Source organism: Solenopsis invicta, chromosome 3, assembly GCF_016802725.1.
Source record: "Solenopsis invicta isolate M01_SB chromosome 3, UNIL_Sinv_3.0, whole genome shotgun sequence".
Lineage (NCBI taxonomy): Eukaryota > Metazoa > Arthropoda > Insecta > Hymenoptera > Formicidae > Solenopsis > Solenopsis invicta.
Window position 1 is genome coordinate 2,495,596 of NC_052666.1, and position 17,958 is coordinate 2,513,553.

At 32.1% G+C, this 17,958-nt stretch overlaps 1 protein-coding gene across 2 annotated transcripts in view; it reads right to left on the reverse strand.

Moving 5' to 3' along the window:
• The window catches only part of LOC105193623 (sodium channel protein 60E), a 226,986-nt gene that overhangs the window by 23,673 nt on the left and 185,355 nt on the right, over positions 1–17,958 (reverse strand). The window contains exons 6-12 of one of the 2 annotated variants that reach the window (XM_039446819.1): positions 17,620–17,761; positions 15,780–15,914; positions 12,320–12,534; positions 6,701–7,191; positions 5,924–6,012; positions 3,518–4,860; positions 1,562–1,877 (exon numbers count right to left, since the gene is read on the reverse strand). In XM_039446819.1, coding sequence (XP_039302753.1) covers positions 1,562–1,877; positions 3,518–4,860; positions 5,924–6,012; positions 6,701–7,191; positions 12,320–12,534; positions 15,780–15,914; positions 17,620–17,761 — 2,731 coding nt within the window. The remainder of the gene's footprint in view (positions 1–1,561; positions 1,878–3,517; positions 4,861–5,923; positions 6,013–6,700; positions 7,192–12,319; positions 12,535–15,779; positions 15,915–17,619; positions 17,762–17,958) is intronic. The other variant, XM_026139038.2, reaches the window with a different exon arrangement.

The window sequence follows — 17,958 nt, forward strand, 5'->3', positions numbered from 1 at the left end:
AAGTAAACATGCGAACTACATGTGCATGAAAAGAATAAAAGCATTCATTCTTTTTGCGTTTCTCAAGACATTGCATGTAAATTTTTGTATTATTTTGCATGCAGCGGCATATTTTAAACCTCTAATACTATACGTACGTTCGTAAAACAACATTAGCTCATGTTTAGTAATATATTTGTATAATTAATAAGTAATATGTTTATTAATAATATATTAATAAATTTGTAATAATTAACATTTTTAACAAGTATGAACCTTTTACAGTTCACGAATTTCTTTACGAATACCATAATTTATCAAAAAATATTTTGTCGATGTCATGTTTCAATAGACGTTTTCTTGACCAACTTATTATTTCTTTCATGCATATGTGAGTTCAATTAATAACTCTAATCCAATGTATAGTCAATAAAAAAGCAATGCGTAATACAACATGTATTTGTAAATAGCATTTTAAGTTAACACGATACGAATGATGGAAGCGATACTGAGACATGTAACTTTCGACATACCTGAATCCACGAGGCCACACATAGAACACATAAAAAAAGGAACACGGAAACAACGTTCAAACAATTGTTACGCGTGTTTCGTCCAAAACGATCTCAACAACTTTATCTTATCATCTCTACTAGATCATCTGTTGAACATTCAAGTTTACGTCAGAAAATAATTGTTACAATTTTCATTAAAAACGTACACTTGAGAAACTGTTGAATCGAGAAATTTAATGGTCATTGAAAGTTTCGTAAAGGAAAAGAATATTAACGGAAATTATTCTGCGGCATTTTAGAGAGCATATACACCAAGACAGATCAAAATAAGAGGCAACTTTGAAAACTTTTTCAACACGTTCACGATGACTTCTGCTTGCATTTCTGCTTCCGGGATTCATCAGAAAGCAAAATGGTACGAACTGTACAAAGCTGAAAACATTAATCACTGGTTTTTTTCCGAAATATCGTATTTGAACAAAATGGCAACTGGTCAAAGTCAATAGTAGTTTTTCACTGTAAATTTTGCTCGTGTGTATTTTGACGGAGATAAAAACCAAACGTCATAAAAATATTTTCCGTTAAGCTAATTTTTGTAGTGTCTAAAGGAAGTGTGCGAAAGCAAGCCGATCAATCGAGCCATCTTCGAGCCATAAAGATTATGCGTCTTTAAAAGTATGGTTTAGAAAAGCTTTTGTATTATTTTTAATACAATTTAAATGTCAAATAGAGAAAAGTATGATTTTCAATAGAATAAATACGTCTTCTCCATCTATTTCCATTTTATCTCCACAAATTCGATTCAAAATTGGATTCTTGTTTTGTTCTACGTGTATATGCTATATGTTCTTTTAACGACGTACAATAATCATTTTACAGTTCACGTTGATAATAAAAATTGCAAGCTGTTTATAAAGTTAGATGGCTCATCCTGAATACGAAATACATAATGCTTGGAGGTAAGCAAAGGAATTTGACAGACACATTACATGCCACATGTATGCAATTGCACACAGTATTGCAATTCACACCAAATGCAGGGCAGGAGACTTTGTGATCGTACTTACGAAAACGATTATAAAATCCAGGATTGTCCAGAAATTTGTGAAGTATTTATAGAAGCCTAGGGCTATCCATTTCAGGAGCATTTCGAAGCTAAAAAGTACGCAGAAGCCAACATTGGTCCAATAGAGAATTTTCTTCAAAGAAGGATTGTCATCTAGGTAGATGTCCTCGAAGCACAGCGTTATGGAAGATGAAAAAATTAAAACTAGGCTCATCCATTCGAAGGAGGGCGTGTCCACGACCGGCAGGACGACCCTACGAACGTTCAACCACTTCTTGCCGAGATCCGTAGCGAGACAACGGTTGATTAAGCTACACCTGAACAGTCCACATATGAACATTATTCAGTTACTGTCTAAACATTTAACAAAATCAGGTAAGCAAATCAAATAAGAATGCTGAATCAATTCTTGAATAAATCCTGAATTTATATCTTTAAAAGTTTTTAAAATTTGCTTTCTAATTTAATTTTAATTTACATTATATTATAAATAATTTTGATACATATACGGCGTTTCTTTCATTTTACATAAAATTTTCTTTTAGAATTTATTCTTAACATCATGATAATCGTCAGACAATACTTTGCAGAATTTTAATTTAATTTTAATTAAACTTACATTAGTAAACTCACAAAGGAACCTCGCGAAATGAGAAATTTAGATTTTAATGAAAACTTGACATAAATGTAAAGGAGGTAAATACATGAATTTAGAAATTTTTATTACTGCTAAAAAACGGTTTGAAGAAGTGAAACCACCCCTCAAAGGTAAAGAGACTTTTGCCTTAAAAAAAAATTTTTTTTTGGTAAATGAATAGCGTAGTTAAATAGAAATATTTTTGCTATAATACTTTGGTACAAAACATTTTTTGATATTTCGTGTGGTATACGAGATACATTGAAAAAAGGCAAAAGTCTTTTCACTTTTGAGCGGTGGTTTGATTCCTTTAAACCGTTTTTTAGCAGCAATTAAAAATTTCTAAATTTATTTACCTTCTCTACATTTACGCCAAGTTTCATTAAAATCTGAATTTCTCACTTTCCCTAACAACACAAGATATCGTATGAATATTCTAGATATCGTACGAACATTCGTGATATCGTGCGTTTATTTATAAAATATCACAACATTCGTTCGATGTCATATGCTGTTAGGGTTGCGAAATTTCCTTGTCAGTATAATTCTATTAAAATTTAGAAAAGATCAACGAACGGTCATAGGAGGATCTTACAATTAGTGCTCAATATTTTTTTATACGATTTTCATCACGTGATTTAGCTTTTCTAGTTCTAAACTGCGCACTGCTACTTTTGGTCTTCAAACGTAGCTCTTAAGTTGAATCAGAATAGTAATCTTTCGAATGTCTCTTAGACATGCGTGTTGCCCGAGTTTTCTTACAATAAGTGAAATATAAACGTGCTGTATTGTAGCAAACTTGACTCGACAGCAAGATGAATGGGTACATATTAAATTAATGAAAACGTATTAGAAATATAAAACGGATCGTAGATATGTACTTTTTGTAAAGGCTACGTCTTTCCAAGTTATTTTGTGGTGATACTAACAAAGTATTGTTTTGTTACAGAGAAGCAAATGTGAACTATTTTAAATGTAGCTCGCTTTGCTATAGAAATGTTAAAGGCCATGGCTCGCAAAACAACTTGAGCAGTAAAACTTTGGCGGTAAGCGAATTAGCCAATAATAGTCGGGATTATAAGGCCGTAACGGAAGCAGTAGCAAATCCAACACGTTGAGTTTCTTACTGCTTAAGTTTCTCTATGTGCTACGACCTTAATTATAAAGCATTTTATTATAAAGCACTGCAATTAAATGTTCATATACTTTTCGCGCGTGAGTGTCGCGCAATCACGATAATTTTGAGGGCAAGAGAAAATTCTCTCCGTGTATTTTAAATTGTCGATAAAGGAAAAAAGAAAATTTAAAACTACATCTTACTTCTCGTAGCAGTGTTGGGGAAAGCAATCAAGCGGCTCCTTGCGCTTCTTGTTCTTGCCAAACCCGGGAAATGAGCCCATCCCGTCGATGTACCTTCCCTTACTGTCCCGTCTACCGCCAACCGTGAGCTCGTCCACGTAACTCACGAGGTCGTGCCACGGACGTTTCCCTATCTTTTCGTCGTTCCGAACAGCTGGTTTCTCTTCCGGCAGCATGGCCACTTTCTCATCCGGATTGACATTCTTGAGCACCTCCAGCTCTATGCTCTCCTCGGGATTAATCTCGTTGCTATTGCCTTTCTCGGTTAGGTTCTTGTTCTCCTTGACCGTTTCTTGATTGCTTTGGCTGTAGGTGACTTGACGGTAGATCGGATCGTACGAGAAGACTGGCTGATTGAGACTCTCCTGATACGATCTATTGTAAATATTGTCTTTGGGAAGGCTCAGCACGGTTTCCTGGATCGCATACTTCTCCTTATCGGACTTGTCCATTACTTCGCGCACGATCTGCTCCAGCCGAATGTTTTTCTCATTCTCGGGGTTCTCCTTCCGCTTTCGCTTGCGTACGATCGACCGTATGCGATCGAACGAACGCGCAAGCTTGGACTCCTCGCCGACCTCCTTCTTCTTTTGTTTCAGCTCCTCGGAATTGAAGCTGTTGAGCAACAGAGCCAAGAAGAGGTTGAGGACCATGAAATTCCCCATCACTAAGGCCGGCAGGAATACCGCGAAACATATGCCCGGCCCGTTTTCCGTCTCCGCGCGCATGCAGTCCCAGAGGGGCTCGATCCACTCACCGCACAAAATGCGGAATATCATCATAAACGAATGGAAGAAATCGTTGAAGTTCCACCGCGGCACCGGATCTGGAGAGAACTTGTCCGGGGTGTAGTCTTTACTAAACAGCTGCATGCCGATCACAGCGAATATGTAGATCACAATTACTAACACGAAAGTCAGATTACCGAGCGCACCTATCGTGGAAATGATGATGCTGAGGAGGACCTTCATGGTCGTCCAGGACTGCGCGAGCTTTAGAACGCGCAGTAGTCTGAGACTTCGTATCACTGATAAACCATCCACCAGTTCGAACGTTAGGTCGATAAGTGACGCGGAAACGATGATCAGGTCGAAGTTGTTCCAGCCGTTGTTGAAGAAGTCCTTGCTCAGCGCCAGAAGCTTCAGGATGCATTCGAACGTGAAAATGCTGGTAAACACCTTGTTGCCGATGGTGAGCGTCTGCCGTACCGACTCGCTCATACCGTGATGCTCTACCGCCAAGAAACAGGTGTTCAAGATGATGCAGACGGTGATCGTCAGTTCGAACAGAGGATCCGTCACCACCTTGACGCAAATTATATTATTACGATTTAATTCATATCACACAACAGGATTACGGAAAGATAATTTTCAAAATTGTATATACAATTTGATTCTCTTCTTGTTAAATTAATATTGAGAATTTTTCTATGGGCTGATTTTTGTACCTCAGCTATGAGAAGATGAAACTCATGAGGGAAAATGTCCAACTTGAAAACTCAAAAAATTATGAAATTTTGTCAAACGTATAGGATATTTTAATAATCAACCATCTCTTTTTATTGGCTAAATTTATTCTGAAAGAGTAAAATCAACCCTTTAAAATTGTGATCCGGTTTTTGTTTTATTATTCGCCAACAAAAGAAACTAGAACACAATTTCATAACGAAATTTTTGTTCTTTTTTATTTAGAAAATTTATCAATGTATTGTTGTTGAACAATCAATTGTTCAATGATAAAACAAAAAAAAACAGGTTAATTGTTAGAAGCTGATTTTACTCTTTCAGGATGAATTCGTATAATAAAAAAATTAATATATTTATAAGAAGTGTGTATAACACATTTAAATCAAGAAATGGCTAACAATGGTTAGAGAGGATCTTTATGCTTAAATATTATATATGCTTCTTACAGCATTAATATTATTGTTGTAACAAATAACAAAAATTATTATTCGCCGCCAAGAACCGCCATGTGGCCACTGACCTTCTAGTTTCGCATTTTAATAAAATTTATTTTTATAAAATTGTGTGAAGTGAAACAGATATGAATAAAAATTAAATATTTATTTCGTAATATTTTTAAAAAACAAAAAATAAATATCTGAATATTGATCGTGATATAAAATAAATAATCCGCGTAACTTTAAAAGTTAAATTAGCGAAAGTGACGAAGAATGAAGTGAATCCTAATATGATTATGCGCCTCGAGAAACCGTTTCGTGTGGCCGGAACCAGGTCAACGTTAAGTATGTCTTACTTCATTGGTCTGACGCTAATTAGTGATCGTTAATTTGGGTCAATCATGTCTAAAGTGCAACTGACCTTCGTGTTTAAGATTTTAGAAAGTGGATATTAGCAGATTTACCTTGTACAGGCAATTTTGAAATCTTAGCCATCCCTCGTAATCAACGCAACATCGACTACATCTATCGCAATTTCTATCTGGAAGATCATCTGTAACGTAATCATATTAATATATTTATTATCTGTAACGTAATGCATAATTTATATAAAGTAAGTTTAAAAGATCTGGACGTATCTAAAATTTAATGATAACCAAAAATATAGTTAAGGTAAAATTAAAAATATTAAAAAGTTAATTAGTATGCAAGAAATTAGGATCAATAAATAAAAATAAAGTAAAGATAAATTTATAATTTTTCGCTCACGGAATGTGCTTACTTGCAAATTTTAGTGTCCTAATTCCGACAAAGCTTAAATAATTCTCAATAAATCCGTACAGTTAATTCAACAGAAATTGTACGTAATTTAAAGAAAAAGTTTTACTCGATTTTAACCAAAGATATATTGTACATATAAACGATTAAGTTGGCGCTAAATTCATTGAAGGATATACAAACACATTTCAATTCGCCGTTTCAGTTTATATAAAATACGCGCAACAAATATCATCTATCGCGTAACTTTCAAACGCTCACAACATTGAGAAATAAATTTTAATGAAATCGCTATAACAATATTGGAAAAATAAAGTTAATAAAATTCTCTACATCATCTCAATTGAGAGAAAGTCAACTTCAAATGCTTCCCGGAAATATTTCAATCCGCTAATTCAATTATCATTCAATATTGTTTCAATAAACAAATACCGCCAGTGCGGCACCGTACAGTTTTTATTCACCTAAAACTACAATCTGCGACAGGTACTCTGGCGGCAGCGCGTACATATGTTTCTTGGTTTTAACCCCGTTGCACCTGAGCACTTGAATCTCCCGATTGCCCCCGGTCTTCACCGACACGGTGACCGGCACCGGCGGGCAATCCAGGCGCACTTGCGGAGAGGGTTGTTGGACCCTGCTGTGCTCCCGCGGGGATCTTTCCTGCGACTTCTCGGCGCGATGCTCGCGCTTGTCGTGTTCCTCGACGGACGTGCCGTCATCACCGTCGTGATCGTCCCCCATTCCGGAGTCGTCTAGAGACGATTGCTGATTACTGTTGTTGCTCGCTTGTCTGGAATGCAACACACCCCGGTTCAGCGCTAGCCGGTGTATCGTGTTGGGCTTCGGCAGTCTGGGACTGATGTTCTGCAGCGGCAAGTGGGAAGGCTGTACATTGGAGTGTCCGGGGCTCGGACTTGGACTGGGCGTTATGGACCTAGAATTTGATGTTGTGCTTAAAAGAAAAGAATAAAATTTCACTAGAAATTATTTAGTTTTATGAGAATGCGTAATATAATTGACACTATTTTATCAGAGTGTTTGTTTAAATTTTGTAAACGATTCTGAGAATTCTGGAATTTTCTTAGAATTTTATTCAAAATTTTAAATAGAAAGTGTATTAAAATGTAATTTGGAAATAGATTTATTTTATTACACCCAATATTTTTCCCTCGATTTTTCCTTAATCATAGAATTACTAAAAAAAAAATTTAGAATAATTTTGATTAAATTTGAGAAAGTACTAAAAAAATGTAACGTAGGGTAAGGTTACCGAAATCGCACCACTTTTGACGTAAGGCTAATTAAGAAATTAGGAATATTTTTCTTCTCGATTCTTTCTTCTGGAGCTAAAACGCGTTAAATAAACATAATTTTATTAATATTGGAAATAAATACCGTAAATTAAATGTAACTTCCGTCAATGTTACCATTTCGATAACTTTTCAATAATATTGCCATTACATTACTACATTACAACAATATTGTTACAATGTATTTTCTGTATGCAGATTATTATATTTGATTATATATATACATATATAACCACGATCAAAGCAATGGTGCGATTTAGGATACTAAAGCATTTTGCAAAACTCTATTTATTTAATTTACAAATAACAGCACATAATTATTTGAACTTTATTAATCTAATTTTAGTAATATTGTGATAATTACAAATTATCAAAATTTAAATTATTTATTTTATTTTATTTTTTTTTTTTGCAATCAAACTACGAAATGTGTCGAAAAATAGCTGAAAAGTTACGATTTTTCTATAAATATTAATAACAAAATTTCAATTGTTATTAACATATTGAGTTCAATGAAAGACGATGATAATGTTACGTAGTTCCCAAATGATCTTACAAAGAACGTACAAGTACTGACGTTGAATTTTATACGCGAGGTGGTGCGATTTAGGAGCCGGTGCGATATCGACAACCTTACTCTAAATTATTTAAATCCGACATATAACAACCTATTCGCAATACAGCTGCATTTGGAATACAGCTTATCGGAGTTACAGAATTTAATAGGCGATTAAACACACATCGCCAATTTGGAACGATTTATTGTCTTCCATTGTCACTATTTTTTAAATAAAAACTCGAGTCACATGAAACTATACAATGCATATATTTGTATGCTATATTTATTGTTAATTGATTGACATTTTACGTAGCAAGAAAAATGATTGACGAGACAATTTTATCAGAAAAAGAGATAAAATTATAACAATAAAATTTCTTTGAGTATCAATAAAATCTGATTTTTAAAGTTAAAAAATAATTTCTCTAAAAAAAATCTTTCTCTCTCTTTCGGCTTTTTTTATAACAAATACCGTGTTTTCAGTATTTGATAATTTTTCTTCTATTCGTTTAGTCACTAATAATACGTTATTTTGGTAAATATATACTTTATTGATTATTATTATTATTATTTCATTAAATATTAACTTTATATTTAAATAATTATATTTATAGGAATTGATTCACCAGAGAGATTGGACACAGTGATCTCGTCCAAGGATTGTGAGCCCAGTTTTCCGAGGTATGGTTTAGTACAATTTTCTTTCTTTTCTTTACGCATTACAAAATATTTAGAGAAATATTATTTCAATTAAACGATTATTTTCTCTTCCTTTTTTTTATATTATTTTACATGCAATTTTTTTAAATACTTAATTAAATGGGCATAATAGCTAATCAAGTTTTGAATTACCAAGCGATTTGGCAAATTGCAATTTTAAGATTTAAAATCGTATTTGACAAATTAACTATTATTCACTGGAAGGATTACACTAATTAAACTGGAGACTGCATGGAGTTGCAGTTAGATTCAATGCGAAATCGATGCTTATAGTAATGACATTAACTTCGGGAATACCGTGATACTTCCTGATTATATGTATCATTAAACCAGGTCATTCCAGTTTGTAGATGTTACGCAAAATATAATAATTCAAGGAAAGTTAGAAACTTATTGGTAAAATTGATTTTTTTAATAGATGTATTAAAAACTTATAAACGATATGACTTAAGAAGAAACAGAATAAATTTTTAATATTAAAATTGTCAAAAGATATTAGTTCTAGATTAGAAAAGAAAGTACTTTTGTATTGTCTTACAAAAAAGTATTACTTGTGGTCAGTAATTTATTACTGAAGTCTAGTGATTTGTTACTGATGATAAGTAATTTATTCTTGTGTTGTCTAATAATTTAATTGCTGATCAGTGTGTAATAACTACATAGTAGTGTTAATAGTTTATTCCAGGATTCAAAGTACTGATATTGAATTATTGGTAGTGTTGAAGAATCCAAAAGTTCAGCTCACACATGAAGTACAAGTAAGGATAAATAAGTATCACAATATTGGCAAATTCATTGGCGCAATATTAGCCTTCAATGCATCTTCAATGTGAATTATACATTGGCATAATATTAATCTAATATTATCCCAATATTGCTCCAATAAATCGTGCTACTAGTTTTTCCAGTGATTCATTACTTGATCTAGTACTTTTTTTACTGATAAAAACAAAATACTGGAGTAAACACTGCAGTACTGAATTCATACATTTTCACTGGCCTGAACTCTTAAATATCAGAATCTATCTATAGAGTAATTTGGTAGAAGAAAGACGGGCGTCGTAAAATACGTATGGGGTGATGAAATACCATGCTGTCTCGTATAATTTGTATTGAATTTTAAGAGCAATCATTAAAATAACTTCGTTAAAGTATATTTAGACACGGTAGAATGCTTACAGGTCGTTAGTGTTTATTGCGTATTTATAAAATACGCAATTCAGTTTTGCAGTAGAGAGCAACTGTTACAGATGTATATGCTCTACGTAAATTTGAGTAATATACTAAATATCAGTTTTTTTTAATTTTATTCTAGTTTGAAAGCTTTGAATGTGTTTCAAATAATGTAATTGAATGTAACGTGTGTATGAATTCGGCATATAAAATGGTATCGTGTAGTGAGAGGGATCGTGGGATAGTCGTAAACCAGTAGCATTATGAGCGTAAGATCGCTCGTGGGTAAAATTATTTTAAAAAGTTATTTTTCAGGCCGAGGAAGTTTATTAAAAAAATTTTTTTCAAATAAATTATATTTTATTAAATGTTCACGAAACCTGGTTTTGTGATATTTATTTATTAGTATGTAAAATCCGCGAAAGATCATTAATTTGTGACTTTTTATAATTAAGTTTTACAACTAACAATAAGTTATAAAAAAGTGCCTTTTATTGCATTAGTTGTTAGTATTCTATGGCTCTGCTATCTCACAAATTAACGTAACCTTTTTTTCTCTCTTCAATAAATTGTAAATTATATTTGTTTTACATACCCGATGAACTTTTGGGATCTATGGGATGATTGGTAGAACTTAACGGCTAACAAACTGGTGTTGATGAGAATTATGTCGCATTAAATCAGTTAAAATAACAAAATGACATTCGACCTTCTTTCAATTAAATTTGTGTCATAATAAATGTTAGAAATTTATTTTTATTTGGATACTTTTTACATCTGAAGCAAAACAACTTAATATACAAAATAAAAATAATTGAAAAATAAGTAGTTAAGTATAATAAAGCTGATTCATGAACTATTTGCAGCTATAAACAAATGCTGATAAAAATAGATAAAAGAATAGAGTTTTATAATATACGTTTTATAATATATGTATTATAAAATAGAAATAAAAAGGTGAGTTAATCTTTATGGGCGCAAACAGATAACAAAATATAATTTTAATTCTTTTAATTAGCTTTAAACAAAAATTAACTTCAACAAAAAAAGTTTATCTCTTAATTCATTTTAAGCAAATTTCGATTTAATATTATTATAATATATCAGGACATTAATTGTTTATGCAGTTTATGTGCCTACTCTTGCGTGCATGCGTGCGTGCGTGCGTGCGTGCGTGCGTGCGTGCGTACGTGCGTGTGTACCTGAGAATGTATACAATTAAGACTACACTCTGAAATTTGCTGCTAGTACTGAAAATCAATAATAGTAACAGTTACGTATATTACGTAAGTATTCCGAGCGAATAACAGAGTGCACCATAAGTGAAAATGAGTTTGATCAAATTTTCGCTAAACGCAGTGATTTTCAAGTCGATCAAAGAAATCGTGGATGAAGATAATAGCGACGGAGAGATAGATTGTACAAAGTTCGTCGGGAAGTATAAGTTCCATATGGTACGGCCTACCATTGTGAGATTGCAAGGGAAGCATATTTTCCTCCTTTCCTTTTATTACAGTTTCTCGGAAATGAAGCCGTTTATGATGTTTCTTCCTTTTTTTAAGCCTTTTTTTAGAACTAGCTTGCTGCAGTTTACGACTTCGCAACAACTTGTATGTTGTGTGCGTGTGTGTGTGTGTGTGTGTGTGTGTGTGTGTGTGTGTGTTATTTTATGTGTAGATATTATTTTAACCCTCCATATAGGCTAAAAGCACGAAAAGAGTGAATACGATGCTTTTAGCGCAGAGATGCTGACAAGATTAAGACTTTCGTTACACTTGCTGCTACAACTTTTCACTTAGAGAAGCTAATGCTTTAACTTCGTATGCGAAACTGTATGTAACTTTGCATGTAAAAAAAGCATTATAATATTCTCACTCATGGTTCTGTCTTACAACGTTATTTTTCCTCGAATAAAAACAAGAACAGAGGTATACGCAATTTACGTCTCCGCAATTATAAAAGCTTCATTTACAAAAAACTTTACACGTAAATAAACATATATTTAAATATTTTCATTTATGTAGGTATATTTCACCAAGTGTTAAAGAGCTAAAAGCGTTTATTTTATATAATTCGCAGTGAACTCCAGTTTATTTGTCTCTTTTTCACAGAACAACGGTTTTAATTTTGAACGCAAACAACTACTCTGATACGCTTGGTATTTAGCATTTCACTCTCAGTTAAACGAGACCGAAAGCCCCATTTTATTCATATGACTCAGTAAATTGCCAGGACGACACGCGTGCCTGATAACATAATGGCCGTGACAAATCGAGCCAGGGAAAAGTCGGTCGTAACTACAGAATAGACATAGAAACCTGCTGTGTGCATCATCGTTTTTCTTCTGACCGATGCTGCTCCTATCACGCTTTCTTCTGCGCGTCTTCTTCCTTGTATAGCTACTGAGCAAAACTCCTTTGCGGGCGTCTATCTTCTTTTGATTGTCCTTTGTCAGTGTCTTAATGTTAATCTTTGATGGATCGAAACTGAATGTTGAGTCATTGCGATGATCCGTAAGGTCTTTCCTTCGTTCCTGCACACAAAATACTCGGTTGAATGTAAACAATATCATCAAATGTGCCACAAAAATGATGGGACGAACAAATGCGCATTAGTTGTTGTGCAAGTTATTATACAGTGCATTATTGTGGAAGTTAGACTATTTTACTAATCACTCTTTCAAGTGATCGAATTAAGATATATTTAAACCAAATAAGATTTAGCACTAAATGAGATTTACTTTTGAATTTCTCATTAAATGCGTTTTACGTCTAGAGTATTTGTTTAAAAGGTGTATTATAGAAAGTAAGTAGAGAAGCTGACGAATTAGAACTGACAGCAACGCGTCTGTTTGTACTGTTAGCTAATGTGTATTACACTAAAAAACGTACTACTGATTGAATAATTCCATAAACAATTGTTAGAATTTGTCATCTAATAATGGAAATAATGGGGTAGCCATAATGCACAGAGAAAAAAGTATGTGGTATTTGTGACTACACTGGGAAAAAAAGTTGTTGATTTAAAAAGATATTAGTTTATTTAACTAATTGCGGCGGTCACGGGCTGTCAAGCAAACATTTGTTGATTCAAAGAAATGCGTGTTGAGATAAGTACAGATATTCATTCAAATTATTGCCATGTATTTGACTCAAATAAATAATATTTGAATCAAATAATTCATAAACAACTAAACGCATTTAGTTCAGTTAACAACTTTTTTTTCTCAGTGTATAATTGCATAGTTGATAAATTATGGTTAAAAGAACCATGTTTATAGTTATTATCATAAAAAATAGTTGTAATTAATATATTAGATAGTACATTGCAACTATTTTTTATTAGTTCTCTTAATCACTAACTTAATTGCAGTAACTATAATATAGTTCGCTATAAATTATAATTCCATTAACTAAATTGATATGGTTGTCCTCTTATAGTTGCTGCCTCTACAATTTTTTCTCTCAGTGTACAGTATACAATATTTACTCAACGACAGCATAACAATACCGATACTGTCGTTAAGAGTTAAAGAATTTCGGCTGCTGCGTTGCCAGCCTCAGTTCGGGCATGACTTTGAAACAGGACGATTCGGAAAATTGTTTTAGGATGCGCGTATAACCCTATAATGTATAGAATCAATACATTTTTATAGCTGTAATTTTTTTTTTTTAAACTAATTTTCATTTATATTGAAGGAATTTCACGATGTATTGAAAAAATTAAACTTCAAAAGCGATAATTTGAGCTAAAATGCAAGGTATGTCGCTAACATTCCTTGCATTTTAGTTCAAATTGCAGCATATAATTTAATTAAAACACAGGAAACATTTTTAATATTTATTATTTAAAACATTCAATGCAAACATGATTAGGTTTGCATTGAATGTTACAAATAATATTAAAAATAAAATACACAAATATTTTCAAGAGAAGTTAAAGCTTATATAAGAATATATGAAAAATTGCTGAAGAATGTTGAAACTTGTAAAAGTATTGGAAATTAATTCTAACGTTCTAGTCATGTATGCAAAAGGTGTCTAAAAATATTAAAATATGTAGAAGTTTAAATTAAGTAATTAGTTAATGAAGCTATACATGCAAATGCAAAGAAAAAATGATAGTTAATGATCACAAATCTATTAAGAAAATTTAAAAAAATGTAAAAATACCTTTATTTATTCTCAGACGAAATAGATAAAGAATAAGAAATTACTATGTACATTTCGACTTTACTAAGACTTCTTCAGTATCTATAATAATTTTTCGAAAGAAGACAAATGCAAAATTGATTAACCTTTTGGTGTCTAATTTTTTTCTAGGAATATTTAATTTGTAATTAATGTTTTACTAAAAGTTTTTAGGATCGGTGAATCTGTAGTCAAAATTTTAAAATTTAAAGTGATAGATTTAATGCAACGGATCAAAGTACATGTTTAATTTTGTAGATTTGCAACTTATGTGTTAGAGATTTTTGAGGTCATTGGAATATTAATTGTTTCCATAGACACTTCTCATTACACAATTGGAAATTTTTTATTATATACATATATTTGATTAAAAAATCGTTAGAAAATGAATTTGATTCAAATCTAACATAAAGCATTTTGTTTTTCTACCCTGAATCCGCCATTTTTTATTTTGAAATTTTTACTGCAAGTTTCTCATTAGTGGCCTAACTTATACATCCCAGCTTATATGTAAATAACAACACAATTTTACGTTAATAACGTCAAACTGCCGTATCGAATCCGTCATTTTGAAATTAAATAGTAATTTTTTTTTATATCTTTGTCTTAATTTTCAAAATGAGCCCAAAGAGAACTCGCTATTTTAATATTGTGTTTTTGTGGAAAATATGAACATTTTTCACTTTTATTTTATTTTACGAGTATTCGATAAAGTATGTAGATCAAGGGGTAAAATTCACAAGGGCGTTAGTTTCTTTGTGAAAGATTGTAAAAGATACTTCAATGAGCTTAGAAAGAAGTGTATATCTCCATTTTTGTGAAAAATATAAAGTATATCATCAAACACGAAAAAGTTAAAATATAATTTAAACTAAAGTAACAACATAACATAATGGCAATAAAAAGGATTGATGAAATAAATTAACATTAAAATATATAATATTTATGGCCGGTATTCACACACAGAGAAAAAGGCTTCTTTAGATTTAGTATTTCTATGTATTTGACTGAAATTTGTTTCATTGAAATAACATGTGCTTATACGAGACATTATTTGTTTGAATAAAAAATTTAGTTGTTTTGTTAAAAACATCTCTATTATTTGACAAAAATAACACTATTATTTAAAGTAATATCTTTCAACCATATTATATATTATTCGATTACAATAAGTATACGAACAATGAAACAAATAATTTATTTATATGAAAACATATTGAAAATATATCTTTCGTTTCAAACGAATGATTTATTTAAGACGATGATATGTATTGTTCCTGTAACTTAAATTGATTCAAACATTGGTTTGTTTGGACCATTTCAAATAACAAATTTGTTCGGATACAATAAAATTTATCAAGTTTGAAGAAATCGTTTTCTCTGTGTACGTGATTCTATTTCAAGATCGTCTTAAGCAATGTCTTAAAGTGCTAATGCGACTTTGATTGATGATATCTCATGATGATACTTAAGACGATCATAAATATAAGAATCGTTATGAATACCGGCTCAAAAGTGATTGATATGTGTGGGTATACAAATTTAAAACAAGATATGGATATAAGACAAAATTTGAAACGGCGTTTACCTCGTTCGTAATCTCGGCTTCTTCCTCATAACTCAACGCGACGACGGCCAGCATCAAGTTTATCAGATAAAATGATCCGAAGAAAACGACTATCGTGAAGAACGTAACGCTAATAGGTCCGCACGCCGATATCACCTATTTTGCGAAATATTACTTATCATTTTTATAACGAATAGCTGCGTAAAATATTTAAAATAATAAAAAAACAATGACTTTATCAAAATAAATATGATATTTTTTTTTCGGAGAATGCAACAATTTAAATTTTATCCGTAAAAAATATAAATTTCCATATTTAGGATATTCGATAACATTGCTGCTAAACAAAAATATCACTTTTTTCAAGCGTAGAACGAGGGTAATCGTTTTTCCAGATTTTTGGATGCCGAATATGATACCATTTATCAAATTGCTTCACAATTTTGAAAAAGTTAAAGTTTAGCAAATGAAAATAGCTATTTGTATATTTTGGCATATTGTACTTACGATATGTGTTAGAGAAGTTTTATTACAATCCAAGTGACCAGGGTCACCAATCAACAAATAAATAAGATATAAAATCAGTCAATGGACAAATGAAAGCAACTTAATGTAATTGCAATAATAAATAATATTATATTATGTATTATTCTAATTACATTTTCAAATAGAAAACTAATATAATATTTTGATCCAATTTGTATAAATGTTAGATCAATTAATGTGTAATTTATTATTCTAAAGTCTTATTTTAATGTTTCTTTAACAGTCATTTATTAATGATTAGTTCAGTGGCTGGTGCGATACCTATTAAAATTTTATTAATTTCAACTCTTAAAAGAATTTTGTTGCATCAATCAGATTTGAAAAAAATATTTGACAGATTTCTTATGTGTAAGTTAAAATTTTGATGCAAAGGCTCTATATTAATTATAAATGTATTTTCAATCGAAAAAAATTCTTTTAAAGGATAAAAGTTCCAACGGTACACTTAATTTCGATTTTAATAAAACTTTTCTAATATATCACATGTCATAGTTACGCGGTAAAAATTTTTGTATTAATTTAACACACGACGAAAGTCACAGAGGAGCTCTTTAGATCTAAGTGACGTCTAGGGACTGATACAGTTCTACCCTCTTCCATTACTAACACACGATGCATATGTTAGAAAGTAACGTAAATGTTACGTAAAGAACTAACTGGAAAGAGCAACACTTTTGACATAATCTGGAAATAAATGATTCGATTGTAAAAGCGAAAAGTATTTCTCTGACACTTAATATTTTTGAAAATTTCAAATATTTTTCAAAATCTTCAAAATTAATATTTTATAATCTATCATATTAACGCGTATTTATTTGCCTCAAAATTTATACTTTAGAAATACATTACTCTTGTGTTATTCGTTCGCTTATCTATAAATTGTGTTATTTGAACACAATAAAAAATGTGAAATTAATCTTTTTTTTGCAATTTTCACCGCTTTTTCAAATTTTCAAGTTGTGACGTAATAGAGCAATGCAATAAACGATATTATATTTATCAAAATTTTCTGGAAGATTACCTTAAATGTCGTGTAATTTTTGGCTGAGCAGTGTCAACATTAATACAAATTACATTTCCGTATTAAATTTACTCCCCCACGAATTTCCGGAGTATAACTACATGCACAATCCAGATTCGGAGAAAAAGCAGGTCAAAACGAATAACGAGATGCTTTCGGGGAGACTCATTTTATCTAATTTTCTCTAAAAGAGAAGCCGAGGGAATTGGAATCGCGAAAAAGCGCCACGACTCTTGCCGCAGTACTCGATTTATGCCGCGAGACGAAACAAAGGAAAATCTTTCAGACGGCGACCTTGTTGTAGACATCCTCCCAGTAATCCAAGGTAATCAGCTGAAAGGTTGTGAGCATCGACCACAGGAAATTATCGAAGTTGGTGTAACCGTGGTTTGGATTAGGGCCAACGCTGAGACAAGTGAAGTTCTCGTTGCAGTGCCTGGAAAATAGGTAAGACCCACATTGCCGACACTGCAATATCCGTGATAGTCGTGGGAACGTTTCAAGTGTTCGCAGTATATCACGAGTGTGGAAATATTATCCTCGTCCGCGGCCTCCGCCGCGTCAGTATTCAGCGTTCAGTCCGCGCAACTATCGACTCCCGCATGCGTTAGGCACGATAATTAATGCCTCATT